At 36.9% G+C, this 27,940-nt stretch overlaps 5 protein-coding genes across 7 annotated transcripts; 3 read left to right on the top strand and 2 right to left on the bottom strand.

Moving 5' to 3' along the window:
* The first annotated feature begins 4,627 nt into the window (after positions 1–4,627).
* Positions 4,628–9,415, top strand: LOC105951903 (protein PHOSPHATE STARVATION RESPONSE 1). 3 transcript variants are annotated; one of them, XM_012975381.2, is made up of 8 exons: positions 4,628–4,937; positions 5,845–6,571; positions 6,722–6,884; positions 6,978–7,054; positions 7,135–7,174; positions 7,502–7,559; positions 8,188–8,257; positions 8,702–9,415. In XM_012975381.2, the coding sequence occupies exons 2-8, from the start codon at positions 5,924–5,926 to the stop codon at positions 9,056–9,058; spliced, it is 1,413 nt and encodes a 470-aa protein (XP_012830835.2). In that variant the 5' UTR covers positions 4,628–4,937; positions 5,845–5,923; the 3' UTR covers positions 9,059–9,415. The 3 variants fall into 3 exon arrangements, with proteins under 3 accessions (XP_012830835.2, XP_012830829.2, XP_088672465.1); XM_012975375.2 differs by having other exon boundaries at positions 6,674–6,884; XM_088816339.1 differs by having other exon boundaries at positions 4,797–4,937; positions 5,853–6,571; positions 6,674–6,884.
* Positions 9,416–11,457: 2,042 nt separating this feature from the next.
* On the top strand, positions 11,458–16,564 carry CESA4 (cellulose synthase A4). Its single transcript, XM_012975394.2, has 12 exons — positions 11,458–11,722; positions 11,814–12,018; positions 12,126–12,235; positions 12,692–12,758; positions 12,845–13,004; positions 13,113–13,725; positions 13,805–13,942; positions 14,043–14,168; positions 14,261–14,473; positions 14,584–15,111; positions 15,211–15,561; positions 15,800–16,564. The coding sequence occupies exons 1-12, from the start codon at positions 11,672–11,674 to the stop codon at positions 16,379–16,381; spliced, it is 3,144 nt and encodes a 1,047-aa protein (XP_012830848.2). The 5' UTR covers positions 11,458–11,671; the 3' UTR covers positions 16,382–16,564.
* On the bottom strand, positions 16,531–18,871 carry LOC105951943 (uncharacterized). Its single transcript, XM_012975429.2, has 4 exons — positions 18,595–18,871; positions 18,170–18,264; positions 16,924–17,983; positions 16,531–16,841 (listed from the first exon to the last, which is right to left on the bottom strand). Exons 1-4 carry the CDS (start codon positions 18,679–18,681, stop codon positions 16,761–16,763), a joined length of 1,323 nt encoding a protein of 440 aa, XP_012830883.2. The 5' UTR covers positions 18,682–18,871; the 3' UTR covers positions 16,531–16,760.
* Positions 18,872–20,477: 1,606 nt separating this feature from the next.
* Positions 20,478–22,993, top strand: LOC105951932 (protein NRT1/ PTR FAMILY 5.2). Its single transcript, XM_088816331.1, has 4 exons — positions 20,478–20,704; positions 20,783–21,000; positions 21,079–21,656; positions 22,016–22,993. The coding sequence occupies exons 1-4, from the start codon at positions 20,584–20,586 to the stop codon at positions 22,890–22,892; spliced, it is 1,794 nt and encodes a 597-aa protein (XP_088672457.1). The 5' UTR covers positions 20,478–20,583; the 3' UTR covers positions 22,893–22,993.
* Positions 22,852–27,395, bottom strand: BARD1 (breast cancer associated RING 1). Its single transcript, XM_012975406.2, has 13 exons — positions 26,996–27,395; positions 26,835–26,888; positions 26,640–26,710; positions 26,411–26,506; positions 26,056–26,315; positions 25,500–25,793; positions 25,257–25,357; positions 24,749–24,935; positions 24,540–24,649; positions 24,215–24,305; positions 23,939–24,104; positions 23,585–23,703; positions 22,852–23,409 (listed from the first exon to the last, which is right to left on the bottom strand). The coding sequence occupies exons 1-13, from the start codon at positions 27,082–27,084 to the stop codon at positions 23,062–23,064; spliced, it is 1,986 nt and encodes a 661-aa protein (XP_012830860.2). The 5' UTR covers positions 27,085–27,395; the 3' UTR covers positions 22,852–23,061.
* Between the last annotated feature and the right edge of the window lie 545 nt (positions 27,396–27,940).

Below are 27,940 nucleotides of genomic sequence, written 5' to 3'. Positions count from 1 at the left end.
GTAAGTAATTATTTCGTGAATTATGTATTGGTCTATTTTGATTACTTTAACTAATCACAAACACATTTAAATTTGGATAAATAGTTTTATTTCTTTTGAGGAAATTTCGGTAAATAACTTTTAAAATACTTATTTCTTTACCACCACGAGATAAGAGATTTAAAAATTGGTAAACAATATTTTTATAATGGTAAATTAATATTTTTTTTATTGTAATTTATTGTTTGGTTACTATTTTAATATTCCGACACACATCTAAATAGTTTTTAGAATATATATTTTGTTACAACAACTAGAGTTAAATATTTAAGAAAATGGAAACAAAAATTTTAAAATCTAAAATAATATTTTACTTAAGCTACAGTTTAGGGAATTATGTGTGTTGAATTAATTATTTTGATAAACCTAAATCCATTTAAATTGGGATAAATAGATTTTAAAAAATTAATTCCGTTACTACAACTAGACAAAAGGTTCAATTCTGGGTAAATAAAATTTTATATATTATGGTGAAATAGTAATGATCATTTTTTATGTTGTTGTATGGTGAATTATGTGAGTTGTACTATTTTAATTATTTTGACAAAATTAAAACCCATTTAAATTGAGATAAATAATATTTCAAATTTTTATATTGTTGCAATCACTAGATACAAGATTTCAAGAAAAGGTAAACGATATTTCATAAAGGGGAAATAACAATTTTTATTTTTTAAATTATTGGTTTGGTGAATTATTTACATTGAACTATTTTAATCTAATAGATTAATCTGAGATAGCTAAGTTTCAAAATTTATATTTCATTACCACAACTAGATATGAGACTGAAAAAATGGGTAGACGAAATATATTGCCAAATCATAATTTTTACAAGTTATTATTTGGGGAATTATATGGGTTGAACTATTTTAATGTGTTTAACTAATTAAACCCATCTAAATTTAAATAAATAATTTTTATAATACCTATTGTGTAAGATAAAAGCTTTCAAAAAAATGGGTGGACAAATTTATTTCATGCTAAAATAACAAATTTTGCAAGTTATTGTTAGGTGAATTATTTGTATTGAACTATTTCAATTACTTTGACTATTCTAAACTTATTTAAATTTCAGTAAATAATTTTTAAAATATTTACTTCGTTACCATTAGAAGATACAATATTTGAAAAATGGGTGAATGAATTTTTACTATGGTCGAAATGATAATTTTGTTTTTTTAAGTTATTTGTTTGTGAATTATGTGTATTTTCTTATTTTATTGTTCCAAAAAAACTAAACCCACTTAAATTGGGATAGACACATTAAAATATTTATTTTGTTACCCCAATTAGATAAAATATTTAAAAGTTGGGTAAACAACAATATAATGAAGATAAAATCATATATTCTTTTTATTTGTAAATTTATTGTTTGGTAAATTACATGCGTTGAATTATTTTGATTACTTTTACTAATTAAACTCATTTAAATCTAAGTAATAAATTCTATACTAGGTTTGTTGTTAACAAGACTAGATATAATATTTAAAAATGGGTAGAAGAATATTAATAATGGTAAAAGATAACTTATTTGTTTCAAGTTATACTTTTTCAATTGAATTCCTCAACGTCGTGTCGTGCTCCGAACTCCCTTCGCATAGGTTGAAATTCAAGTTCGTTCATACGAATATCAATCAAGCAACAGGAATGTGCAATGAAACTAGGCTTCAAGTTAATCGAACGGACAATCACATTCTTCAAGTTAATGTTGATCCCATTGAACTTCACCTTGCTACAAAGTTCCAGAGACGATAATTTTTTTTTGTTAATGATTTCGTTTGCAATGACCATCAACAAAAGTTGAAATCAAATACATGTAAGTTTATATCTTTTCATACCAGTATTCAACCGAAATTAACAGGTATTTCCCGCTTAAAAAAATGTAGGGTGAATATTGGTATTTATTCAAGATTTTGAACCGGATACAAAGCAAAAAGGGTATGAGTGTACCGCATATATATATATATATATATATATATATATATATATATATATATACATAAAAGTTATTGATTTTAAAATACTTTAATTTGTAGCATGATAATTAAGGATATTTGATATTTTTTTATTGTCGTAAGAAATTTATTGGCAATTTTTCAAAGATAATTATAAGAAAGAACAAAAAAAACACTATTTTCAGGTATTTTACGAGATGGGTATGGGAATGCAAACTTAATAATTCGGGGATTTTGATGGGGAAGGGGATTTCCTCGCGGGACGGGGATGTGGATTGCAAAATCCGCCCGATATCCAACCCATTGCCATCCTTATTGGAAGACGTATCTGACGTAGTATATTAATTATTTATTTTGGCGATTGCTAAGGCAAAGTTGGTGCGATGTTATTTGTTTCAATATCTTAAATTATACTAAGTTTATATATATATATATATATATATATATATATATATATATATATATATATATATATATATATATATATATATATATATATATATATATATATATATATATATATATATAGGGATAATTAACAAGACCCCCCTCATCTAGGTAAATGAGTTAAGAAAACCCCCCCTCCCAAAAATAATTAGAGAAAACCCCCCTTACCTAATATCCTACCCAAATATTATTTAATAATTCCCAAACCACCCTTATTACCCCTAACCCATTGCCGTTCTCTCTTTTTTTTCTTGTCTTCTCATCTTCTCGTCTTCTGCTTCTCTTCTGCCGTGTTCTTTGTTTTTTTTTTTTTTTCTTTCTCCGACAAATCTTCTCATCACCGTCGCCCCCGTCGCCGCTGCCAACCTGGCTCACCGTTCATCAACAAACAACCCCATTTCTCTCTCTTCATTCCTCCCCAGTTCACCACCACCACTATCTCTCCTCTGCCGTCCACTGATACCGTTGCCAAAATGATGAAAGGTGCCTCCGTTGACCAACGCCGCCGCCGGAGAGGATGTGGAGGGGGAGTAAGTGGCCGTGGAAGAAGATTTCATCCGCCGGAGATAAATCGATGGCGGCGATTGGAGGAGGGGATTTTGGTTTGTTGGTGTTAATGTCGGACGGCGGTTGTGGCGGCGGCGGTTGGGGCGGCGGGTGGAGGGAGATGGTGAAGGAGAATTCATGGGAGGGTGAGGATGAAGGTGAAGGTGGATTGATGAGTTGTACCTGCTGCTTTGTTTGTTGTTCCTCTTCACCCCTCACTATAATTTGATGCTCAATTTCCATAGCTTTTTTTTTTTTTTTTTTGATGAATTGCCAATTTTTTTTCTTAAAACCTAACGGGTTCGGCCATGGCAGGAGCTCTGGGTGGTGTGGTGACGAAGGGGAGGTTGTTTTTTGATTTTTTTGTGGATGAAACCTAAATCGACTATGTACATGTTCATAGTCGATTAAGCTAATCGACTATGCTCTGGTAGTCGATTAAGGTTCATCGACTCCAATTTTTTTTATTTTTTTTGGATTTTTTGTTTATTGCTTTCAATTGTATAAATCATTTATAATATTTGTATATTTTTTTGTTTTGGTAATATATAGTTGATTTTGTATTTTTTTCGCAGTTGTGATTTGTTATTTTTAGTAGCAGATTCTTAATCGACTATGCTTCACATCATAGTCGATTAATACACCTGATATAGAAAAAAAAAATTAAAAAAACAAAAAAAAAAAAATAATTAAATAATTTCCTTAATCGACTATGAAGCATAGTCGATTAAGGCTTAATCGACTATGCTTCATAGTCGATTAAGAAAAAAAAACGGAAAAAAAAAAAAAAAAATTGCTGAGCGTGACCCACTGATGATGTGGCGGGTGGGGACAAAGCTGGAAAGCATAATAGCTGAAAATGGGTGTGGACTTTTCTCAAATGGACTAAAATATTTTGGGCCTCCCTCAATTAAAAAAAATAATGAGGGGGTTTTCTCAAAGAGCCCCATATATATATATATATATATATATATTTTTATCGTGTTTTGTTGAATCAATTTTAAATTTTGAATTTGACTCCCGTGCATCGCACGGGTGAGATACTAGTATTTATTAAAAAAAAATATTTAAATAATATCTATCATATCATAAAAATTAAAATATTTGTCAATTATTTTTGTCCACACGCACATCAATTGGAGGTACTCTCAGTGCCCAATCAGAATCCACAAACTAATGTGGGACCTACACACCCAAACATATATCAATGTTTTATTTATTATTATTTTTTTATAATTTTTTTACATAATTATTAGTTTTATCTAACTGATTTAAATTGTATTAGAAAATTTTACCAGAGAACTACAATTTTCGTGTTTTGTATTATTGTGTCTCGAGATAATGGCTTTGGAAATTGAAAGCAAATGCAAAAAACTAGGCAAAAGTCAAGAAAATTGCAAATCACAAATCAATTATAAGAATTTAAAGAGAGGATTTCAAATTTATATATAATAATAAATGTATGAAGGTGGTTTGATAAATAATATTTTGTAATGAATACCAAATCTTTAGCATTCTTTTTTTAATTATTGTGATGAATTTCAAATTCGTTGCACTTAGAATCATTTAAAATTTCTTTTCCAAATAGTTTAATCCAAATTCCTCACATAAAAAATACAACCTTAGATTAATTAATCGTTACACTGAACAATATATTATATAGTATTTTAATTAAACGAAAGGGGGATAAAACTACACGCTCCACAGGAAGCGCGTGAGACGGATATATACCCCCGAGTTAAAAAAAACATGAATCGGATGAAGCCAAACTCATATAGAAGACATCAAAATAAAGGCGCACTTGTCACCGTACATTTTTCCCTTTTGTCCACTCGCCGGTGACGGAACTTCCCTCAAACAGGCCGCGCGTGCCGTTCCAACACAATTAATTTATAGCTCAGCCATCGCGGGATTGTGGCTGAATTTCATGAGTTCGCTTCTGATTATAACGTAAGGTTTTTTAATTTTGGTTGTTTCTGTTGAATTTGCAGCAATTTGTCCATTTTCAGGGTTTTTTTTTCTCCCAAAGCTGACTTCGAATTGATTATTGAATTTTAATCTCTTGTTTTGGTTATGAGAAAAGTGGTGTTCATTCGCTGTTATGAACATAGGATTTTTCTTGTTAATTTCTAAAAAAAAAAACATTATTTGATTGATTACCGAAGATATTTATTTTTTTAGGATTACTATTGTATTATTCTGACGTCATTTACCCATTGGATTTGATCTGCCAAGGCTGTAGACCTAATTTTTGTTTTTGAGATTAATGTATTTATCCTTGGTGCATGGTTTCGGTTCTGCAATTGAATCATCTTTCATCATGAGTTTGAGATGATAGATTTTGTTGACTAATTTTTACAAAATATTAAACACATGATTAGACTAATATTGGTTTGTTTGCAAGCACGCCATCTAGCTTATAGCAGCTTGTTCTCCGAGTTTTTTGTCGGTGATGTACAGTTTAGGTGTTTCCGTGATTGAAAAAGCGTTGGTAATATGTAAGACCTTGATGTTATGGTGGAATGGAGTTCTGGACTTGTATAAATGAACAGATTCTTGACCATACGACCACGTTAATATCGTGCCGCCTGTTCTTTAGTGATCTTATTTGCCAATTGAGATGTTTTATTTCACCTTCTAGATGTGAGGATTTTCGCCCACCTTTACGAGGCATGAAACCTCCAAATTATGCTTCTTTATTTCTTGTCTGGCCTGCATAGAGGAAGATCTGTTGTTCACAGTTTTCAAAATAGTCTGACATTGATTGATAAGTCACAATTTTTATTCATTTTCTTTTAGTAAATGTGTTTTTTTAACACGTTGAGATATGAAATTGACGCATGTTCTTGTGGCTCAGTTAAACAGGTGACTGAAGAATCTGAGCTGGTTTCTAATAACTTATATTGAAGTAGGTGTTAACTAAACACAAGCCAAAAATGGAAGCAAGACCAGCTTTATCTATTCAAAGATCAGGTGGCAGACAGATTAGTAACTTTGGGGCCTCTGCAGCACTCTCTCCTTCATTTCCTGCTCGTCCAGCTGCTCTGCAAGAGTCGTCTCCGAAATTTTCCGACTCCCAGTACATTTCCGTAGAGAGGGAACTCATGCATCGTCAGCCAGCTCCATTGTCTTCCAACAATGGGGTTGTTGGGCATATATTTTCTTCTTCTTCAGGATTTTCTACCAATCTTCATTTTTCAACTATAGAACAACAAGAGAGACATCCAAGGCAACCCCCCTTCATATCTCAATCAACAAGTAGTGGGAAGTCGGTTATGTTAGCACATCCTGTTGATTCTCGGGTTCTTCAATCCACTGCATCAAGTCAGTTTAACAAAGAAAACAATGATTCGTGGTGCACGGAAACATTGCCCGATTTTCTTGATTTTCCAATGAATACCACAATCCTGAATAATGAACTAGATGTTAGTACCAATGGTGGCATTCCCGTTCCCTCCGAGGATCTCGGTAAACCAAGTGATTGGCAGGATTGGGCCGATCAGCTTATTACTGATAATGATGCTTTGGCTACTGATTGGAATGGGATTCTTGCTGATGCAACTGTTGCAGATCCAGCACCAAAGGTGGATTTTTTTTATTTTATTTTTTCTGCGTATGATATACTGACTACCGTTCAATTGAGTCAATGACATAAATTTTCTCTTCTTTTATCTGTTTTGCTGTAGCCATCGTATCAGATTTCTGAACAGTCACCAAATATCTCCATGAATCAGTCTCAGATATCCCTACACCTCCCCGGCACACCTGGAGAAATTTGCACCAGTGGCGGTCAATCATCATCTGCAAATGCTGCTCCAGCAAAGCAGCGCATGCGTTGGACGCCAGAACTTCATGAGGCATTTGTCGAAGCAGTCAACAAGCTTGGTGGCAGTGAAAGTAATTTTATTTTGCTTGCTTCACTGATTCAAGTAACCTGATGTAAAATCACTGCGCTGCTACTTAACATCATTTGTTGTATCTTTGATACAGGAGCTACTCCCAAGGGTGTCCTGAAACAAATGAAAGTTGACGGGTTGACCATTTATCATGTGAAAAGCCACTTGCAGGTATGGAATATTCGGACCTTTTCCTAAACCTGCATCGATTGGATTTCTCACTCTTCTTAATACCGATTTCTGAACTGCAGAAGTATCGGACAGCTAGATTTAAACCAGAGACACCAGAAGGTATACCCTTTTCTTCATGTTTTGTAACCCATTCGTTCATCATCCATTTCACAACAGTGATATTGATGATGGTGCAGTGCTATATACATGTTCTGCCAATTTTCTTGAAAATCGATGAAATTGCTTGGTAGCCATTATTTTTCGTTTCTTTTGTGGTGGTCTGTGACCTATAATAAGTACACATTAGAATGTGAACTCCATGTTCTTGTTCTTTGCTTTTTCACTTGGCGATGACCTCGGATGCTAGGTTCTACTCTTCTCAAATATTTCATGAATGAATGTGCATAGAAGAGAATATTGATCATTGCCTAATGTTTTCTTCTGCAGAATCTTCAGAGAAAAAACTTGCCTCCATTGAAGATTTATCATCCTTGGACTTAAAAACGTGAGTTTAATGTTCTGTGATGAATTCTAAAAACTGAAATGCTATGATTTATTTCGTTAAATCACGTCTTGTAATTGATGTATTCTGTTGAGTTGAAACTTTTAGATGGTATTACTATTAACTCTGATATCTGTACTAGTTTTCATAGCTCCTTTTTTTTTTAATGTTGTAGTTAAAGTCGGATGGGCAAATGACCATAACAATGATTGGATGACTGTTAAAAAGGACCAAATATGGTTGCTCGATTGGAACATTTTGAAATTGTCGAATATGTCAGCGAAAAATATGTTCGCTTATAAATATCTTTGTATCCCTTTGTTTCTGTTAATTTCCTATTGAACCCTGACCAGATCTTCTGGCTTCTGTTTTGGTATTGCACGTTTAATCTTTCATGTAAAGACACGAACTCTTGTTCTAATGTCTAGCTTCACCTGGCGATGCTGGTCAAATATCCTCTTCCTCACTCTCACTTTCCATTTCGGCAATCCAATTGCATTAATTTCTTCTGTTGAACGTGAACCTTTGAAAAAAAAATGTAGCTTAATATATTTATTTTTCCTGTGTTTGGCTGTTTTCTATGCCATATGTTATTCTTGCTGATTGTTATGAGTCTCTGGTTTTAAAACAGGGGTATTGAGATCACTGAAGCACTGCGATTGCAGATGGAAGTTCAGAAGCGGCTTCATGAACAACTTGAGGTATGGTTTTTTTTTTAAGAGAACCGTCTAAAAATGAAGGATTTACTAAATTGATTTGTTAGCTAGTAGATGGTATGTTATGAAGAGTTAAAACAAATTTAAAGCAGCCAATGGTTTTTAAGTCTAGCATTATATTATTTTGATACGTTATAGGAAACCGCAATTTGCATACCGCAACTGCCACAGATATTGAAGACAAGAAAAATTATGTACAAAAGACATGATATAATTTCTACTTTTGCTATATGATATTCTCTGGAATATTGGATGTCCCTGTTGCGAAATTTCTTCCCGATTATGAAATTGTACAATTTCAACCTCTACTATTTGAATGTGAAATAAGTTTTAAGTTTCTGGAATGACTTTTAAGCCTTTTTCTGGGGAATGGCTGGCACTTTTGCAGTGCACTTCATATATTAATTCGTAAAAAAAAATATTATGCAGATTCAAAGAAATCTACAGCTTCGAATAGAAGAACAGGGGAGATATCTTCAGATGATGTTCGAGAAGCAGTGCAAGTCAGGAGTTGACTTGATCAAGGGCGGAGCCTCTTCCACGAGTGAGAACGCTCTTAAAGAGTTGGCAGATGCAGTGCAAAATTCTTGCGCCAAAGATAATTTACTAGTAGAAGCTGAGAATAATGAAACGAAAGGCGAAACTACCAAAACATCGGGAGAAACTTCTCAGCTAGTGGGGGAGAAACAAAAAGCAGTCGAGGCTGTAGTTCTTGAAAATCCCGAGCCGAGTGCTGGTGAAAAATCTGAGTCACCGCCAACAAAGCGTGCGAAAGTGGACGAGTAAGGTCGTCTTTTTGGTTCCTATCAAAGACTCTACAGAGAAAACGGTTCACCAGTTCTCGAGTAGGGCTAGAAGAGTAAGCTCACAAAGGAGCTGTGAAATTCTGTCTTTCCCCTCAATATTTTTTCGTTGATAAGCAATGTTTGAATGTTAGAGTGTCACAACTCACAAACTTGTTGAATTTTCGTTCGAGATTTGTAGTCTTCTGACGTAGGCATCGTCACATGTATTGTGGAAAATTTGATTCGAACATGACACCCACCTTTCCGGCCCCACCGAATTTCTCCATCTTTTGAAGCTTTGTACAAATGTTTAGAATCTATGATTCAATAATTTGGGGATCTGTGAAAATTGCGAAAATTATGTCTTGTTTGTGAAATTATATATAGACCATGTTGTACAAATGTTTAGAAGTATAGTTTATTAGTGATTAGACCATTCTAGAAACTTACTCCAAGTCTTTTTTTTACTAAAAATATATAGATACTTCTATGGATACTTCTAATGGATAAACTATAGTCGTTGAATGAAGATAAATCATAATCATTGGTTAGAAATGTCACTTGGCATAAGATAAAAGTGTGAGTTACAATTTTGTATCCAGCCAAAAAAGAAAAAAATCTTTTAGCTAGACCGTTGCGCCATGAAAAATGGTTTCGAGAAAATGGTTTCGAGAGCAAGTTATCGCATCCTCAAGTGTTGATGTACCCCGCAACAATTTCGAAAGAGGGCTGAAAGCTTTATCCATCCATGGTGAGAAAAAAATGAATGAGAAAAAAATGAAGGAGAGGAGAGATGTAAACAGGGAAAAAAATGAAGGAGAGGAGAGATGTAGTGAGGTCGTTTTTGGTTGGGGAAGTTAGTGTGATTGTGGGTACGGGAGTGTTGGGCAGAGGAGTTGATCTCTTGTATGTGAGGCAGGTTATTGTGTTTGACGTGCCGAATTCGATAAAAGAGTATGTGCATATGATTGGTAGGGCCTCGAGAATGGGAGAAGATGGTGCGGCGATTGTGTTTGTGAACGAGGACGATAAGAAAATATTTCCAGAGTTGGTTGATATTCTAGAATCTTCTGGTGCTGTGATTCCTCGCGAGCTTGCCAATTCACGGCATGCAGTGAGTTCTTTCTCAGTAGTCAGGGATCAGAAGAAAAGGAAGCATGGCTATTGAAGATACCGTATCATTTTTATTTTTTCCGCTTATGTAGTTTGTCTGAGAATGTCTGAAACGACATCTGTATAGTGTACTAAATGAATAGTTGTAGGTTGAACGTAACTTGAACGACTGTCGGAATAGTTGTCAATATGTACAAGATTTTGTTGGATTAAAATGTCTTGCTCTTGAGGCAATTTGGATTTTACTGAAATAGTGTTACTTGGTTTTGTTTGTGTCTCATATCTTGACCATGTTTTGGTATTTTTCACTTAAACAGATTTGCTTCTCTTGTAAGAAAGGAGGAAACTACTGATCCAAACCTTTTTTTTCTTTTTCACATGTAGAATGTGTATGAAAGAAATAGACAAACCAATTTACTAAGCAGTTGACTTGGTCAAGGGCGGAGCCTCTTCGGCCGGTGAGAACGCTCTTAAAGAGTTGGCAGATGCAGTGCGAAATTCTTGCGCCAAAACAAAAAGCAGCCGAGGTTGTAGTTCTTGAAAATCCCGAGTCGAGTGCTGGTGAAAAATCTGACTCACCGCCAACAAAGCGTGCGAAAGTGGACGAGTAAGGTCGTCTTTTTGGATCATATCAAAGACTCTACAGATAAAACGGCTCACCAGCTCTCTCGAGAGTAAGCTTTCACAAGGGAGCTCTGAAATTCCGAGTCTATTTGTTAGATGAATTTTCATGGCGCATGATGCTTTTTTTTTCCTTTTCGGTGAAGATTTTTAGTCGATAAGCAATATTTGAATGTTTAAGAGTGTCACAACTCACAAACTTGTTTTGAATTTCCGCTCGAAATTTGTAGGTCTTCTGACTTAGGCAATCGTGACATGTATTGTGGAAAAAAAAATGATTCGAACATGACACCTACCTTTCCGGCCCCACCCCACCCGAATTTCTCTTCATTTTGAAGCTTTGTACAAATGTTTAGAACTTATGATTCAATAATTTGGGGACCTGTGATTGTGAATGAGTATCTTTAATTGCTTCGTCGCGTAGAAATTAGTCTAAATTACAAAACTTGTGTCTTGTTTGAGAAATCACACACACACACACACACACACACACACATATATATATATATATATATATATATATATATATATATATATATATATATATATATATATATATATATACATATGAAAAATACCTTAGAGTGGAAGCTACAAAGACAGGGTATCATTATATTATTACACTAAATATTTCCTACAGTGTAAAAAATAAAAGAAGAAGCAACCAACAACAACAACAGACACTGTCCCTCTTCTCACCAATTAATATAACTTCTCTTCAAATCAAACCTTCAATTAAAATATTGACCCCTTACCTATTTGCTGGTGTAGTACCCTCTCTCAACAAACACACACTAATTTGTTAACAAAAAACCTACCCTCCCCATTTTTATTTATCTAGCACACCCCATTCATTCATTCTTCACTATCAATTGCAACAATGGCTGCCCTCTTCACCGGCTCTCGTGTTCTCCACACTTCTTCCGACGAGGTAACTAATTTCTTGCTCAAACAAATCTCCTTTAAAAAATAAGTATTAATGCTCGACTAACTAAACGCATGCATGTGTTTTACGACTATAGCATGATGGGCATCCAATGCCCGAATCGACGGCCAAGATTTGCCGGATATGTGGGGACGAGATTGGAATCATGCATGAGAGTGGAGAGGCGTTTGTTGCTTGTCACGAGTGCGGGTTCCCGGTTTGTAGACCTTGCTACGATTACGAGAGGAGCGACGGGCACCAGACTTGCCCTCAGTGCCACACTCGTTACAAGCGCCACAAAGGTCTATAAATTAATTAATATTTTTTTTTTTCGAGAAATTAAATGTAGAATGAATTTTATTAAATGATGTTGGTCAGGAGCTAATGTGTAGTAAGTACTTTTGTTAAGGTTGTCCTAAGGCTGATGGGGATGAAGAAGAAGCTTATTACGATGATTTTGAAGATCAAATTGAGCTCAAGAATCACCATGATTACACTCCCGATCCCACTCATCATTCGGTAATTATTCTATTTGATCGAAATTAGCAATTTTTGAATAATTGCAAAATAAATAAATATGTATATTCGGAACTGAAAAACTAATTTCAATTTCGCCTAAAAAAATCAAAAATAGAGATTTTTTTTTAATCAAAACCGGCCGAAATTGGAGATTCCATTTTTTGTTAATTAACATATAATATAAAATGCATATCAAGACTGATTTCGTTGTACTACTTCGATAAAAGAAAATCGAAAAATGGAAATAGTCGGAATTCAGAATTAAAAAATATTACTCCAAAATGAATCGGGCCCATATGAAGATGGCCCGAATAACGAATATCGGGTTTCTTAATTTCAATTTCTGATCCAACATAATAATTTGAATATATTCACTTACTTATTCAGTAATAATAAATAAATAAATAAATAGAATAGAATAACGCGCGAAATTCAAATTACTTTTTGCGAGTGCAGGAAGTAAAGTTCAATCAGCATCAAATTCACACTAATGTCGACGCAGTTCCCTCTGTTGCTGGAAGTGGTAAATCGAAATTTCTCATCAAACTACTTATTAAACCCTATATTTAATAAAACTCCCCTTCACAAACAATCATTCTTCACAAACAGTTGCAGGTAAAGATTTTGAAGGTGAAAAGGAATCTCCCGACAACGAGGAATGGAAAGAGCGAATGGAGAAATGGAAATCCCGACAGGAAAAGCGAGGCCTCGTCACCAAAACCGGCGACGGAGGAAACGACAAAAACGACGACGACGACGATGATTTTCTGTAAGATTTTTTTTTTTTTTGCCGATAGAAATTGAAATTGTATTGGTGCCCTAATTTTTCTGAAATTGAGTACCAATTGTTTCGATTGTTGTTGTGTTGATTCTTCAGCATAGCTGAAGCCCGACAACCCCTCTGGCGAAAAGTCCCAATCCCATCCCGCCTAATCAGCCCTTACCGGATTGTAATCGTCGTTCGTTTCGTAATCCTCTGTTTCTTCTTCCATTTTCGAATCCTAACCCCAGCACAGGATGCTTATCCTCTATGGATTATATCCGTTATCTGCGAGATATGGTTCGGATTATCCTGGATTCTCGACCAGTTCCCCAAATGGGCCCCCATTAACCGAGAAACCTATCTCGATCGCCTCTCGTTGAGGTTCGAGCGAGAGGGCGAGCCCGACAGGCTGGCGCCCGTTGACTTCTTCGTGAGCTCGGTGGACCCGCTTAAGGAACCTCCCATTATTACAGCCAACACGATTCTTTCGATCCTGGCCGTTGATTACCCGGTCGATAAGGTGAGTTGCTATCTGTCGGATGATGGTGCATCCATGCTTCTGTTCGATGCATTGTCTGAAACGGCTGAGTTCGCGAGGCGGTGGGTCCCGTTCTGTAAGAAGTATAGTGTGGAGCCGAGGGCGCCCGAGTTTTACTTCTCGGAGAAAATGGACTACTTGAAAGATAAGGTTCAGCCTACATTCGTTAAGGATCGAAGGGCCATGAAGGTAATTTTGTGAATCATTTTTTTGTTATTTTGATGTAAATTATGGATTTATTCTTACGGAGTTGTTTATTTTATTGCAGAGAGAATATGAGGAGTTTAAGGTGAGAATTAATGCTTTAGTGGCGAAGGCTCAGAAAAAACCCGAAGAAGGATGGGTGATGCAAGACGGGACTCCATGGCCGGGGAACAATACTCGTGATCACCCTGGCATGATTCAGGTTTGAAAAACGATTACGGATAATAAGAATAAAATATTTCGTCAAACGATACTCAAAATCATTCATCAACTTGCTGATATGAAGTTTCTTGATTCTGTAGGTATATTTGGGAAGTGAAGGTGCGCTCGATATCGAAGGTAAGGAGCTACCACGACTAGTGTACGTGTCGCGTGAGAAACGACCTGGATATCAGCACCATAAGAAAGCTGGAGCAGAAAATGCACTGGTAAATAAATATCTGTCAAATTAGTTAAATTTTGCTGTTTTTTTTTTTTTTTTTAAAGAACTGAAAAGATTTGATTTGTGCAAAATCAACAGGTTCGAGTTTCTGCAGTTCTTACAAATGCGCCGTTTATCTTGAACTTGGATTGTGATCACTACCTCAATAACAGTAAAGCTGTTAGAGAAGCCATGTGCTTTCTGATGGATCCTCAAATCGGAAAGAAGCTCTGCTACGTCCAATTTCCTCAGCGATTTGACGGTATCGATCGACACGATAGATACGCTAATCGCAATGTCGTATTCTTTGATGTAAGCTATTATATATATCTACAGTAGTTCATTCCCTACTTTTTGTTCTAATCATTCTATAAGATCAGAGATAGATAGTTTTGACATTGAAAAAATTGTTTTATTAACAGATAAACATGAAAGGTTTAGATGGAATCCAAGGGCCCGTATATGTTGGCACCGGTTGTGTATTTAACCGGCAGGCATTATACGGGTATGATCCCCCTGCTTCTGAGAAGCGGCCGAAGATGACTTGTGACTGTTGGCCCAGTTGGTGCTGCTGCTGTTGTGGCGGTGGATCAAGAAAGTCAAAGGGTAGCAAGAAAAAGGGATTGAAATCTTTACTCGGGCTTGGGAAATTGTACAGCAAGAATAAGAAGAAAATGATGGGCAAGCACTACACTCGAAAATCATCCGCAGCAGCTTTCGATCTCGAGGAAATCGAAGAAGGTCTCGAAGGGTACGACGAATTGGAGAAATCGTCACTCATGTCACAAAAGAACTTCGAAAAAAGATTCGGAATGTCGCCTGTTTTCATAGCTTCGACTCTCATGGAAGATGGTGGTTTCCCTGAAGGGAATAATCCATCGTCGTTAATCAAGGAAGCCATTCATGTTATTAGCTGTGGGTACGAAGAAAAAACCGAATGGGGCAAAGAGGTTCGTTTGACAACCAAAAAAAAAAAAAGAAAAAATCATGGCTCTGAAATATTTATTATTGAAAAATAAACTATTGATTTTTTTTTTTTTAATTGACAGATTGGATGGATTTACGGGTCGGTTACAGAAGATATTTTGTCGGGATTCAAAATGCATTGTAGAGGATGGAAGTCTGTGTACTGTACACCAAAGAGAGCTGCTTTTAAAGGATCAGCTCCTATAAATCTATCTGATAGGTTGCACCAAGTTTTGAGATGGGCTCTTGGTTCAGTCGAGATCTTTTTTAGTCGCCATTGTCCACTTTGGTACGGCTTCGGTGGAAAATTGAAGTGGCTTCAAAGACTTTCGTATATTAACACCGTTGTGTACCCCTTCACTTCCATTGCTCTGTTAGCCTATTGCACACTTCCAGCTGTCTGTCTTCTTACCGGCAAATTTATCGTTCCCACTGTAAGTACCCTTCGACTATGAATATCGGTGAAACTAATTCTTTTTTATTTTTTCTTCTCAAGAAAGAGACTAGTTTAATCAATTGGCCCTCTTTTGAAATTTTGAAAAAAACTGTGTCGGAATTCAAGATTAGTGATCAATCACTTAAACAAGAAAACGACGTGGGAATATCGCATATGTTCAAAATTAAGAATAATTTCGACATTTTCTAACTAAAAATCTCGTTCTCCTTACACAGCTGAATAACCTAGCAAGTGTGTGGTTTATCGCACTCTTCCTCTCAATCATAGTCACCGGAGTTCTCGAGCTCCGGTGGAGTGGGGTCAGCATCGAGGACTGGTGGAGGAACGAGCAATTTTGGGTAATTGGTGGTGTCTCGGCCCATCTTTTCGCCGTTTTCCAAGGCCTTCTCAAAGTCCTCGCCGGAGTGGACACGAATTTCACCGTCACATCAAAAGCAGCCGACGATGCCGAATTCGGAGAGCTCTATCTCTTCAAATGGACAACTCTTCTTATCCCGCCGACAACCTTAATCATCCTTAACATGGTTGGTGTTGTGGCTGGAGTTGCTGATGCCATTAATAACGGATACGGTTCGTGGGGCCCACTGTTCGGGAAGCTGTTCTTTGCGTTTTGGGTTATTGTTCATCTCTATCCTTTTCTCAAGGGTTTGATGGGAAGGCAGAACAGGACGCCTACGATTGTGGTTCTTTGGTCGATTCTTTTGGCTTCGATTTTTTCGCTCGTTTGGGTTCGGATTGATCCTTTCTTGCCCAAACAAACTGGACCTATTCTCAAGCAATGTGGTGTCGAGTGTTGATGTTATTCCCGTTTTTCTCTTTGCAGTTTTGATTTCGAATTATTGCTATGTTATGCATAATAAGCGTACAATATAATTGTTTGTTTTTTTCCCAAGATTTTCTTGCATGCTATAGAATCAAGAAATTGGACGTGCGTCATTTACATCAATAACCGAAGCAATCCAATCAACGAATTCATTTCATATGTGATGTTTTACAATATTGAACGATACAAAGAGATACACAATGAATTAATTATATATACGCAGCATATGCAAGTCCCATAGCATTCACAGACAAATAACAAACTGTACTCAGACATGGGAAACTAAAGCAAACGAGAAATAGCCACACGAAAAGAAAAAAACCACACTTCACTAAAATCGCTCTGTAGTAGAATTAAGCTTCAGCAGCGCCTCGATTGAGAGCTCTATCCAATCTCGTCTCGAAAGGAGTAGAGTGCCAGTTAACTCTCTTATCCTGCGCATATATCATAAAAGTTTTTAGCAAACAAAAATTACGAACAGATAACCATTTAATCACTTCCTCGTTTCATAAGTACCTCTCTGTATTTGCTAGTTGTGTTTGGTATGCCCTTAAAAGAAGAGGCTGCTGAATCAGAGCGCTTCGCCGAATTCGAATGATTCCAATATGTCCCAACACTGCCTATAATGGGAATTTCATCGGGGCTTCGACTAGGAGACTTCCTCGGAGAGGGAGTTGCCGAAATTTGTCTCAGTTCTTCAACAGTCAATGCACCTAAAATCGGCCTGTCTTCGAAGCCACTAAAACCAGTTTTCTTTGAGGGTGTGGTGGTGATTTCAGGAGAAGCCAGCCAATTAGAAAGACTTGCATCAACTGCTATTTCTTGATTATTTGCATCTTTCGATCGACCGGATTTTGACTTGAAACTCGAAGGCGAAGGCCCAAAAGTTGGCTCTGGGCTGAAAGATATACGAGGGGACTCAAAATTTGCAGTCAAATTCTCCTTCTGTGGCTTGCATGCAGCTGTGCCTTTCGACTTCGCAACTTTCCACTGAGTGATGTTATCTACAGGGTTGAGCGGTGAGTTGATATAATCGCTTCTATCTCTTGCATTAGTTGTTTTTGATCCAAATGCTGTGATTTCCTCATCGGACGGGCTAGTTTTCACAAGAGAACTCACTACTTCCTCATCAATGGCTACTGCCAAAGGGTTTTCTGTGCTCAACTCCATTGATGCAGTTATAACCGATTCAGACCAAACTTCCTTGCCAGCTGTCCTAACATCAATATCAACTTCGTCGTAATCATCATCATCATCATCCAAGTCATCTAACTCGTCATCACCAAATTCTTCGGCCTCGTCATCACTGTCTCTTGCATTATGGTACCTGTGATTTGGAGGATATGATGCAACACTGGATGCGATGGAATTATCATCTCTGGATATTGACTGTGATTGACTTGATGTTGCCTTCAAATCTTCCTGCTTTTCTTCCTCAGCATTTAGTGTACAATCCGGCAGAGATTCTGTACTTTCGCCGACTGGAACATGCTCGTAAGTCGTGATGTTTGAGTTAAATGTAACTCTTTTCTTAGGGCTTGGGCTCAATTGCTGCACAGCCGCCTCGGGTTTATTTCTACAACCGAAATTCAATTAAATTTTATCAGCATGAAGCCATGAACAAGAAACTAAATAAAACAGAAAACGGGACGAGTTAAGGTCAAAGCAAAGAGAAAACAAAAATCAACAGCTTATCTACTAATATTGAATAGATAAAGTTTCAATTCAGCCAAAAGGGTAAAAGGGAGATACAACGACTCACCCCAACTCCGAAACCACATCGACGGGAATCGATTCTGCGATCGATCGGTCTGCAGTGATTACATTTTCCTGCTGAAGATTCTGTACTCTGTTTTTCTGTATCAAAAATTTTATCATCAGATTCAGCTCACAATAGATTCATCAAAACAATTCATCAGCTTCCAGTCTTGTTTCTTGGCCAAAACAAAACAATCAAGAAAAAATTAATTCGAAAAGAAAATTAAATACTATTATCAATTCCTGTGACTTAATTGAACAGACTAGATTACAAAGACAATCAAAAACCCGATCAAAACAAAAGCTGTATTCTAAAACAACAAAACACAGATGCGCGAGAAAGAAAAAAAAAATCAGGAATTCAATCGGTTTTCTGCAACATTTTTCCCCAAAAAAAAAAAACCGAATAGCTAAGTAAAGGATCATTACTTGGCGTTGGGGGCTGGCCCGATTGATCCGCTGCTTGAGGCGTTTTTTATCCTTGTCGCCACCAAAGCATCCAGAAAAACAACCCATTCCAGACAATAGAATTCAATAACCCCGATAATTTCTCTCTCCTTGCCTTGATTTCAGAAGAATTAAACGGTCGCCATCTCTCTCTCTCTGCAAACGAAGAAAGAAAAAGGAAGAGAGAGAAAGAAAGAGGGGGGAGCGTAGAGAGTGAAACGGTCAGTTTTGGGTGGGGTTAGGGTTTTTTCTGCGAGCGCTATTTTTAAAAGAGGAAGTGACCGTTGGAGTTTGACTTGATGGTCACCCAGCCTGTACTGTAGATTTTATTCCCTTTATTTTATTAATATATATTTATATTCCTTTTAACTAATTTTAGTTGCACAATTAATATTATGTAAAGAGGAAAAAGTCTTGTATATCATTTGCTTAATCTTTTTGCTAATTTAAGAAAATTTGATAACACTAATTATTTATTTCTAAAGTTATAAAATGGGGAAGAAAATAATGGTAGCCAACAATAAATAAATACCAATAGTAATTAAATAAAGCACATTTGAATTTCTGAATATTTGGGCTTCCCTACTAATTCATACGTGAGAAGCAATAATAATAGAATCCCACTACAAAATATGAATTATTTGACTTTCTTGATTGAGCAAATTATGGTGAACCCCGCTAAATTATATCAAATTATGAAAAGAAAAATCTTTATGTTTGAATAATTACAACCACTCTTAACTGTGTATTTCTCTTATATGTTAGGTACCCTGACAAGTGTCAACTTTATCTGTTCAACGAGGGTCATTTTGTAAGAAAATATATAGTTTAGGGAAATAGTTTATAATTATTCAAACATGAAGGGATTTTTTTATAATTAAACATTACTTCAAGGAGTGGGGCGTAATTTTGAGTTACTCAACATGGTATATATTATGTTGATGCTGTCAATTTTCTCAGATTTATTTTGATTCCTTAGAAAATTATGATCCCGATTATTCGTCCCGTTTGCGAGAAATTACAGAAATAACCCCGAGAGATCACCTTAGTCACCTTAATCACCATAAAAAAAGAAAATGAAACAGTTTGTATTTTGTAATGAATCTAGGGTAAATTCCACTTTACCCCCTTGTACTCTGCCCAAGAACCACTTTACCCCCTCGTACTCTTAATTTCGTGGATTTACCCCCTTGTACTTGTACAATTTCCCAATACAACCCTCTTCGTCAACTTTTTTCGATTTTGACTCTGACGCCATTTGGTCAAGAATCAAAATATTGACGTAAATATTGAATTTTTTCGATTTTGACTCTCGAGATTAGAAAAGAGAAAGTTTCACACATTCATATATTTTTTTCTTTGCACTGGGTGAAATCGATCAATTTTTGGGTCTTGATTTTTACTAAGTTAGGGGTTCAATTTGGGGATATCTTGGAAGGGGAAGTGGTGGGAGAAGAAGAAATGACAATATTGACGGAGGAGAAACGACGCGTTATAGGCAGTGGCAATTTTGTAATTTACAGAGTTGACCAAATGGCGTTAGAGTCAAAATTGACAAAATTTGAAGGAAAGGGCTGTATTGGGAAATTGCACAAGTACAAGGGGGTAAACCGATAAAATTGAGAGTACGAGGGGGTAAAGTGACTCTCAGACAGAGTACGAGGGGGTAAAGTGGAATTTACCCATGAATGAATCTATGCAAGTTGTCTTCTTATCTAGATTTTCATCACAGGTCTCAATCAATGGTGTCAAAGTTCAATTACAAACAGAAAATTCTAGGAAAAATTAATTTTTTTTTTAAATGTAATAAATGAGCCTGATTAATTATTAAATAAATCAGCAAACGGCAATATCACACTACCTTCGAATCAAGTTCGGACAACCGATCTTTTGTCGATTTATGCTTTGGCTATTTGCCAACGTTATTACATATATCAACTCCGACTCTCTCTCTCTCCCGCTTTCTCTCTCATGTCGACGATGGAAGAGAGAGGAACAGAGGATTACACAGAGGATGGTACAGTGGACCTCAAAGGAAGACCTGTCCTAAGATCATCCACAGGCAAATGGAAAGCTTGTTACTTCATTGTTGGTAATTAATTATAACTCTCTATTCTTTCTTTTTTAAATGCTTCAATTTTTATTTTATTTTGTTTTCGATTATTATCAGGGTACGAAGTATTCGAGAGGATGGCGTATTACGGGATAGCATCAAACTTAGTAATATACCTAACAGACAAGCTCCACGAAGGCACGGTGACATCATCAAACAATGTCACAAATTGGATAGGCACTGTTTGGATGACACCCCTTTTAGGTGCCTACATCGCCGACACTTACCTAGGTCGATACCGCACTTTCATCATAGCATCGGCTGTTTATCTTACGGTATAATTCGATTTAATTAAACTTTTACGTCGCGCCAAACAGAGAGACCTATATAATAACTTCTTTTTCTTTCATCAGGGAATGGTGTTACTAACACTAGCAGTTTCATTGCCAAACCTAAGACCCCCTTCTTCGTGTGGTCAACTAAAACAAGAACAAGATAATTGCCACAAAAGGGCCTCAACTTTTCAAATATCCATTTTCTACACCGCTCTATACATAATAGCAATCGGAACCGGTGGAACAAAGCCCAACATCTCCACGATGGGAGCCGACCAATTTGACGATTTCGACCCTAAAGAGAAGTTCCGGAAACTATCGTTCTTCAACTGGTGGATGTTCAGCATATTCCTCGGAACACTATTCTCCAACACTTTTCTTGTGTATATTCAAGATAACGTGGGATGGACCGTTGGCTATGCTCTGCCAACACTTGGGCTAGCGGTTTCGATAGTGGTCTTTGTTTTGGGCTCGCGGTATTATAGGCATAAGCCCGTTTCTGTGAGCCCGTTGGTGAGGATGGCCCGGGTGGTGGTGGCTGCTGTGAGGAAGTGGAGGGTGGTTGTGCCGGTTGATCCGAAAGAGTTGCATGAGCTGAGCTTGGAGGAGTATTCAAGGTGTGGTGGGTTTAGGGTTGATCACTCCTCTTCTATCAGGTTAGTAACTTTTTTCATCAAAGACAAAAAAGTACGTTTAGTATGTGCATGCCTTTGGGAATTAGAATGAAAAAAGAAGAAATTGTTTCAAAGTCAAATAAGGTTCGTAGGGATTCAAAAATCTCGTTACATTCTTTTTCGCTACAATTTCACCCCTAGTCGCACACACGTAGGGTTGGAAATCAGACGGATCAGAATTAACACTTGAGAAAAAAATCCATTTTTTTAAGTGTCAGTTTGATTCCAATTGCAGTAAAAAGGAAATTGTAATTTAAAGTTTCGAATCAAAATTGGCAGGATTCGGGATATCCATTTTTTTACCAGTAATAAACTGTTGTTGCTTCATCAATCACTTGTAGAATCCTTGACAAAGCAGCAGTGAAAACCGGAGCAGATTCATCCTGGACCCTATGCACAGTCACACAAGTCGAACAGACAAAGCAAATGATAAAAATGATACCGATACTAGCATCAACTTTCATACCCAGCACCATGATCGCCCAAACCCACACTCTCTTCATCAAGCAAGGCACCACCCTCGAGAGGGGCATCGGCCCCCACTTCCAGATCCCGCCAGCCTGTCTAACGGCCTTCGTCACAATCTTCATGCTCCTCACACTCGTCCTCCACGACCGCTTCTTCGTCCCATTCGTGCGAAAGTACACAAATAACCCCAGGGGTATTACCTTATTACAGAGGATGGGCGTCGGCTTTGCACTTCACGTCATCATCATGACATCAGCATGCTTTGCTGAGAGGAGGCGGCTTAGCGTCGCACGAGAAAATGGGGTTTTCAAGAAGGGAGAAACAGTGCCTCTCTCGATCTTTATCCTTCTCCCACAGTTTGCTCTGATGGGAGTTGCGGATAACTTTGCTGAGGTGGCAAAAATTGAGTTTTTTTACGATCAAGCCCCTGAGGGAATGAAAAGCCTCGGAACTGCTTATTACACGACTAGCTTTGGAGTTGGGTATTTCTTGAGCAGTTTCCTGCTTTCAACTGTGGCTGAGGTTACTAAGAGAAACGGGAGAGGGTGGATTTTGGACAACTTGAATAAGTCCCGTTTGGACTACTATTACGCATTTTATGCGGTTCTGAGCTTTGTGAACTTTCTCTTCTTTCTTTTTGTTGCCAAGATGTTTGTTTATAATACTGAGAAGAAGGGGGCTGAAACGGAGCTACAACTGAAGGAGGAGGTTTCAGACAAGAGCTCTATTCATGACGAAGCCAGAACATAAGCTCTCCTTAATATGTACTTATGACACAAGTTACCATATATTTTTTTTTTTCTTTGTCAAAAGAACCATACATTCATGAAGGAAATCATTCAACGTTCAAACTATTAACTACAACAAAATTAAACATATTTAAGTACTATGTAGGAAAGAACATATGAGAATGACCTTGTTAACAGGAAGGATAGGGCGAAAGTTGGGATGCAGCAATTGATTCCAAGATCCATGTGTGTGGGACCACCAGAGCATCAATGCCGTCGGCTACATCCTTAGCCTCGGCTAATCTATTGAAGACAAGAGAATTAGATTCTTTTGCTGCACATCCTTGAGGATAATCGTGATTGTAGACAACAATCATTTGAGAGGTCGTTTCTCCGTTGTCTCTTTGTGCAACTGTCTGCTCTGTGCTGTCGATAATGTTTCCTCCACCAGCCTTGATTAGATCCAAAAGATCAGTCTTGTAAGCTGGAACAAAGTCCCCGTTCAAGTAAAAGCTCAAGCCACCAAAAAGCTTTGGAGCCTGTGCAATAAAAGGACAAGTACCGCTATAGATCAAATCTGACCAACAAGACAATTTCAAGAAAATCACAGCAAATAATTTCATACATAAATAATATATGTATGAAATTACATTAAATATCCTAAACATTGGCAACTAATTCATGAACAATTAATTTGAGTTAGTGTGTGCTTACATTATTTGACGACCTTAATCTGCCAGTTCTGGGGCCATCACGACAACCATGATTGTCCAAATTAACTTCATAAGGCTCTTCATTGACAGGCCGATTTGCTTCAACACATGCTTTTATCCCTAAACGTAGAAACACATTGCAGATTATTAAGTAGTTACAAAAGCCAGAGATTTGCAGGTAATTTGTCTCCAGATTATCATTTTTTAGTTAAGGTATGAATCTAATGCCCTCAAATTTGTTTCGCACCATCAACCTTTCGACAGATTATTTGGTCTTCACCCCCAAACCGATACCACAGTCCTTCCCAAATAATTATATATATGTAAAGCATGAAAGCAGATGTATAGAGCTTACAATCAATAGTAAGGATCCATCTTCCATTTAAAATTGCCATGAGGACTTTCAGAGTTCTACTGCATGCACCGTTCGAATCTGTGGCTGCAATTACATGAGTAACCTTTGGATTCCAGAACTTGAACACGGTAGCACCACAAAGTTTGCCAAACTTGATCATCAAACACTGAATGCCAGAAATCAGAATGGGAAATTAGTTTCTCGAATATACATCAAATACATCAGTAAGCATATTCACAAAGAAGTCAAAAAAGTTGATATTGAACAGAAACCAACCTTATCCTCAGAAGACAGAGAAGATCCACACAAAACCCATTCTTGAGGCCCGTTAGCAGAGGTTGACCAGAAGTTCAACTGCTCAGGTGCGCTGTGTTCAAGATAACAAAAACTCTGTTGTAAGCCAACAAGAGATGAGTAGAACCATTCTAAACGAAGTTGACTTCAATAGTTCGATTAGAGTATAAAATAGTTGATGGAAGTTAGAGGCTTGTGGACAGGGGACTAAATAAATATACCAAGAGCTACTTGTTTTAGTTAATTAGCCATTATTAATATCATACTATGAAGATGGAATACAACTAGTAAATGATAATCACCATACATTGCACTGGTCAAGGAACACATCTCTCCACTATGACGCCTTTTAAGGTTGGACTTTTCACTTGGAAATTTAACAGACTTGTGAGCGGGGCATAACATTAAAAAGTCATCCTGCAAACAAGATGTATTAATAAAAAGCAGGTTAGTCTAAGAGAAATAGACAGCTTCAAAACACAAACAGAAACTCAAATTAGTAAGAAACAAACTTACAAGATCCCATCTGCAGTCCAGAATCTCCACAGCACAAGGTACATGATAACTTTTACGGCACGACTTTATAAAGCAGCCAAGTGCTGCTCCCTTTAAGCCACAACTACTGCACTTGAGCTTAGAAGCTCTAGCCAGCTCAGACTCCAAATTCTTAATTGTTTCTCCAACAAAATAAACTTGAGGGGTCCTGCAATAAAAAAGGCCCAAAAGTACAAATATCAGTTCATTGTCACTTATATGTAACTTATAAGCAATATTTGCATTTTAATCTGCGGTACTACCAAAATGTGCCATCATTTGGAAGAGTTACTAGTGTCGTAACTATTGAACATACAGAAGATAATAAGAGTAAAGAAACAATATAGACAACAGCAATCAAACATCTAATGATCATATGAAATCTACTAGCAAATACTAAACAAGATACTTATTGCTATTTTCTAATAAGGTGGGAAGTAAAGTATCCAACTTTAGCAGAATATAAAACTAATGCAAACAAATTCCATACCATTCAATGCATTTACTGTGGACCGGGATAGCATTGGAAAAAGCAAGTTCGCCTCTTGCTACCTCAGTTCCATTTGCATAGTGCAGCATTTTTCCAGTTCCCTACAACACAAATCAACATATAGAAAATGAGCCTCGGTGTGGTGGAGACCAAATCTCTGACAAAATATTATACAAAAATAACATTAACTTTAGCAACTTCACATGAAGAAAATGAGCAACATAATATTATTCAGAAAATTACTTCGGTTATCCTTGAAGAATGGCAAAATGCGCAAACACTTCCATCGTCATATGATGCAGCACAGAGTGCTGATGAAGAAATGACAGAAGTATCTTCCTTAGATTCGCATTCTTCTTTACAATTGTAAAGTGTAACTTGACCAGAATGAGAAACCACTTGTTGGCTGTAGCCTCGGGGTTGCAAAACTGCATCAGGTCCATAACTCAGCTTCTTTTGTCTCTTAGAATCCCTCGTATGAGGCGTGTCTTTGTTATCTGCTTCACCTTCAACTGTAAGAAATTTATCTCCTATAACCTGCAAAGGTGAGCAGTATGGTATTAGGAAAAAAGATGTGAGGTACCATAGCAACTAGACGAATGCTTTGCAAAAAGTGAACGGACTGCTTAATATTTTTATAAATAATCAAACAGTTAGCAGTTGAACTAGTTTGCCCATATTCATCAAGATAGGAGAAGAATAACTAAATACAAATGATGCATTAGGTTACTTTTGAGAAACACTACTGAAAAGAAACTCCAAGGTGCATGCTACATCCAGATGAAACCTTGAATCTTACCCCGTTTCTACCCAGACTACAGTTATGATCTTTAGCAGCTTTGGCTTCTCCAAAGGAAGGAGAACTGCGAGGTGACGTTTCTGGACCATGATTCACATCTAACTCTTCTGATACAAGGTAGTTAGTTAATTCAGTACCACTTGCAACATTGTTAATGAACAACGCATCACTGTGATTAATCTCCCTCTTGGGTGATGTTTCGCGGAGTTTCTTTCTTGACTGGTCCGCGGAAGTTGAGATTGGAACCGGGGTTCCAGAATCTAGGGGAACCATAAATTTACATAAAATGAGCTACGTGTTCACAAAATTATTTCAATGTTACAGTATAAGGGGAAAAAAACTATATCTTTCTTACCAGTAGATGAAAGCTGCAAGACTGCAGAGTTTAAAGCACCATCCAAACTATTGTAAATGGAAACAATGTTCTCCATGTAAGAAGCAGGTCTGATTTCTGCAACATTAATCAATTATTTGACTTGGCATCAGAAAAACTAAACATCTAATTAGGCAGTGAAATTGTATTTCGCAAAAACTACAAATGCAGGAAATATTCAGGAGAATAAATTGCGGTCAGTGCGTAATACCTTGATCGGTAAACTGCTGCTGGCATGCAGGACACTGATTGCTCAACTGGCACGGTGGTGGGACGCAAAAACTGCGTAAATTAAAGTAGACATTTAGACAAGTTTAAACATATAGCCCTAAAAAAGGGGGGGGGAAACTCATCGATACAGATCAAGGAACAATAATTGTTGTTTAAATAGAAAAGTACAACTTACTTGCAGAAAATGTGATTACAGGGAAGCAACATGGGCTTGTTCAGCAAGTTCAAACTACACAGATGAAAAAAAAATTGAACAAAAAATTAGGGTTCCTCAGATCACATTGTGCGTACAAAATTACACTCATAACAAAGGGAAATTGGTAAATAAGATCGTACCAGACGGGACATTTGAGCTCGAGTCCGAGCTTCTGGAGATGAAATTTCCATGGATTCAGTAACCTTGCAGCGTTCTGGATCTCCGACATTGCGATTTATTTTCCCCTAAAAAAAAATTCTCTCTTATTTTAGGGTTTCCTCGGAGCGCTAAAGAGTGGAGGAATGAAGTGAAGGTTGCTACTTTCGCTTTTATCTATGGTGGATTTGGCGCGGTACTCGATTTGGGGAAGAAGACGAGTTTTCAAACTTGGCGCGAGCACTCACCTTTAGGCGGGATTTCCCTGTAATTTTCAGCCCCCACCACCATTGACGAATTTACTGCAGTAAACTTTTTTGCTTCCCAAAATTGCAGTTGAAATGTGAAAATTAATATCACATTTTTAGTGAAAATAAAAAATGTGAAGAAATATTTAATTCAATCAATTTATTTTCAGCGATATTTAATATTTTAATAATAATTTCAAATGGGCCGCATATCAAGTTATGGTGAAATTACGCAAATTTGTTGGTGAAATGTGTTAGTATTTATGGCCCATTATGATATTCATTATATGTGAATAGGGCCCAAAACCTAGTTATAATTGAGCAGCCCAAGTCTTGGGATCAGCCCAATAGCCAACTTAAGCTAAACTTAAGTGGTTTGACTGATTTTGACCGTTTAATTCAAAAAGTCTGATATACGCAGTCCATCTATTGCTTTACTCTTATCCTTCTCTTTTGATGTTCTTCTTTTGCTTTTCCATGTCGTTTTTCAGAGACTTTCTTCAACGTTGGTCGTCGTTTATGAAGAGTATTAATTGGAAGGCAGTTTTGTTGTCTTTGACCGTTAATTGTTTACTATAGAACGTGCCTATGAATGATGATTTGAGCGATTACTAATTTACTAAGGACAAACCTATAAGAGACATTAGGAAACAACATTGTTTTGATGACTTGCAACTTGTT

This window comes from Erythranthe guttata, chromosome 4, assembly GCF_056151865.1.
Source record: "Erythranthe guttata isolate IM_541 chromosome 4, IM_541, whole genome shotgun sequence".
NCBI lineage: Eukaryota > Viridiplantae > Streptophyta > Magnoliopsida > Lamiales > Phrymaceae > Erythranthe > Erythranthe guttata.
This window is presented reverse-complemented; position numbering and strand designations above follow the sequence as displayed.

Coding starts and splice junctions, on each gene's coding strand:
- LOC105951903 (XM_012975375.2), top strand. CDS start 5,924: ATGGAAGCAAGACCAGCTTTATCTATTCAAAGATCAGGTGGCAGACAG. Junction 7,055..7,134: donor ATGTGAAAAGCCACTTGCAG/GTATGGAATATT, acceptor TCTGAACTGCAG/AAGTATCGGACAGCTAGATT. Junction 7,175..7,501: donor TAAACCAGAGACACCAGAAG/GTATACCCTTTT, acceptor TTTCTTCTGCAG/AATCTTCAGAGAAAAAACTT.
- LOC105951943 (XM_012975429.2), bottom strand. CDS start 18,681: ATGGGTTGTTTTTCTGGATGCTTTGGTGGCGACAAGGATAAAAAACGC. Junction 18,265..18,594: donor GGGCCAGCCCCCAACGCCAA/GTAATGATCCTT, acceptor TTTTTGATACAG/AAAAACAGAGTACAGAATCT. Junction 16,842..16,923: donor CAACTAGCAAATACAGAGAG/GTACTTATGAAA, acceptor ATATATGCGCAG/GATAAGAGAGTTAACTGGCA.
- LOC105951932 (XM_088816331.1), top strand. CDS start 20,584: ATGTCGACGATGGAAGAGAGAGGAACAGAGGATTACACAGAGGATGGT. Junction 20,705..20,782: donor AGCTTGTTACTTCATTGTTG/GTAATTAATTAT, acceptor GATTATTATCAG/GGTACGAAGTATTCGAGAGG. Junction 21,657..22,015: donor GATCACTCCTCTTCTATCAG/GTTAGTAACTTT, acceptor AATCACTTGTAG/AATCCTTGACAAAGCAGCAG.
- BARD1 (XM_012975406.2), bottom strand. CDS start 27,084: ATGTCGGAGATCCAGAACGCTGCAAGGTTACTGAATCCATGGAAATTT. Junction 26,507..26,639: donor GCAGCAGTTTACCGATCAAG/GTATTACGCACT, acceptor TTAATGTTGCAG/AAATCAGACCTGCTTCTTAC. Junction 25,794..26,055: donor GTAGTCTGGGTAGAAACGGG/GTAAGATTCAAG, acceptor TCACCTTTGCAG/GTTATAGGAGATAAATTTCT.
- CESA4 (XM_012975394.2), top strand. CDS start 11,672: ATGGCTGCCCTCTTCACCGGCTCTCGTGTTCTCCACACTTCTTCCGAC. Junction 13,005..13,112: donor GACGACGACGATGATTTTCT/GTAAGATTTTTT, acceptor TTGATTCTTCAG/CATAGCTGAAGCCCGACAAC. Junction 14,474..14,583: donor GCAATGTCGTATTCTTTGAT/GTAAGCTATTAT, acceptor TTTTATTAACAG/ATAAACATGAAAGGTTTAGA.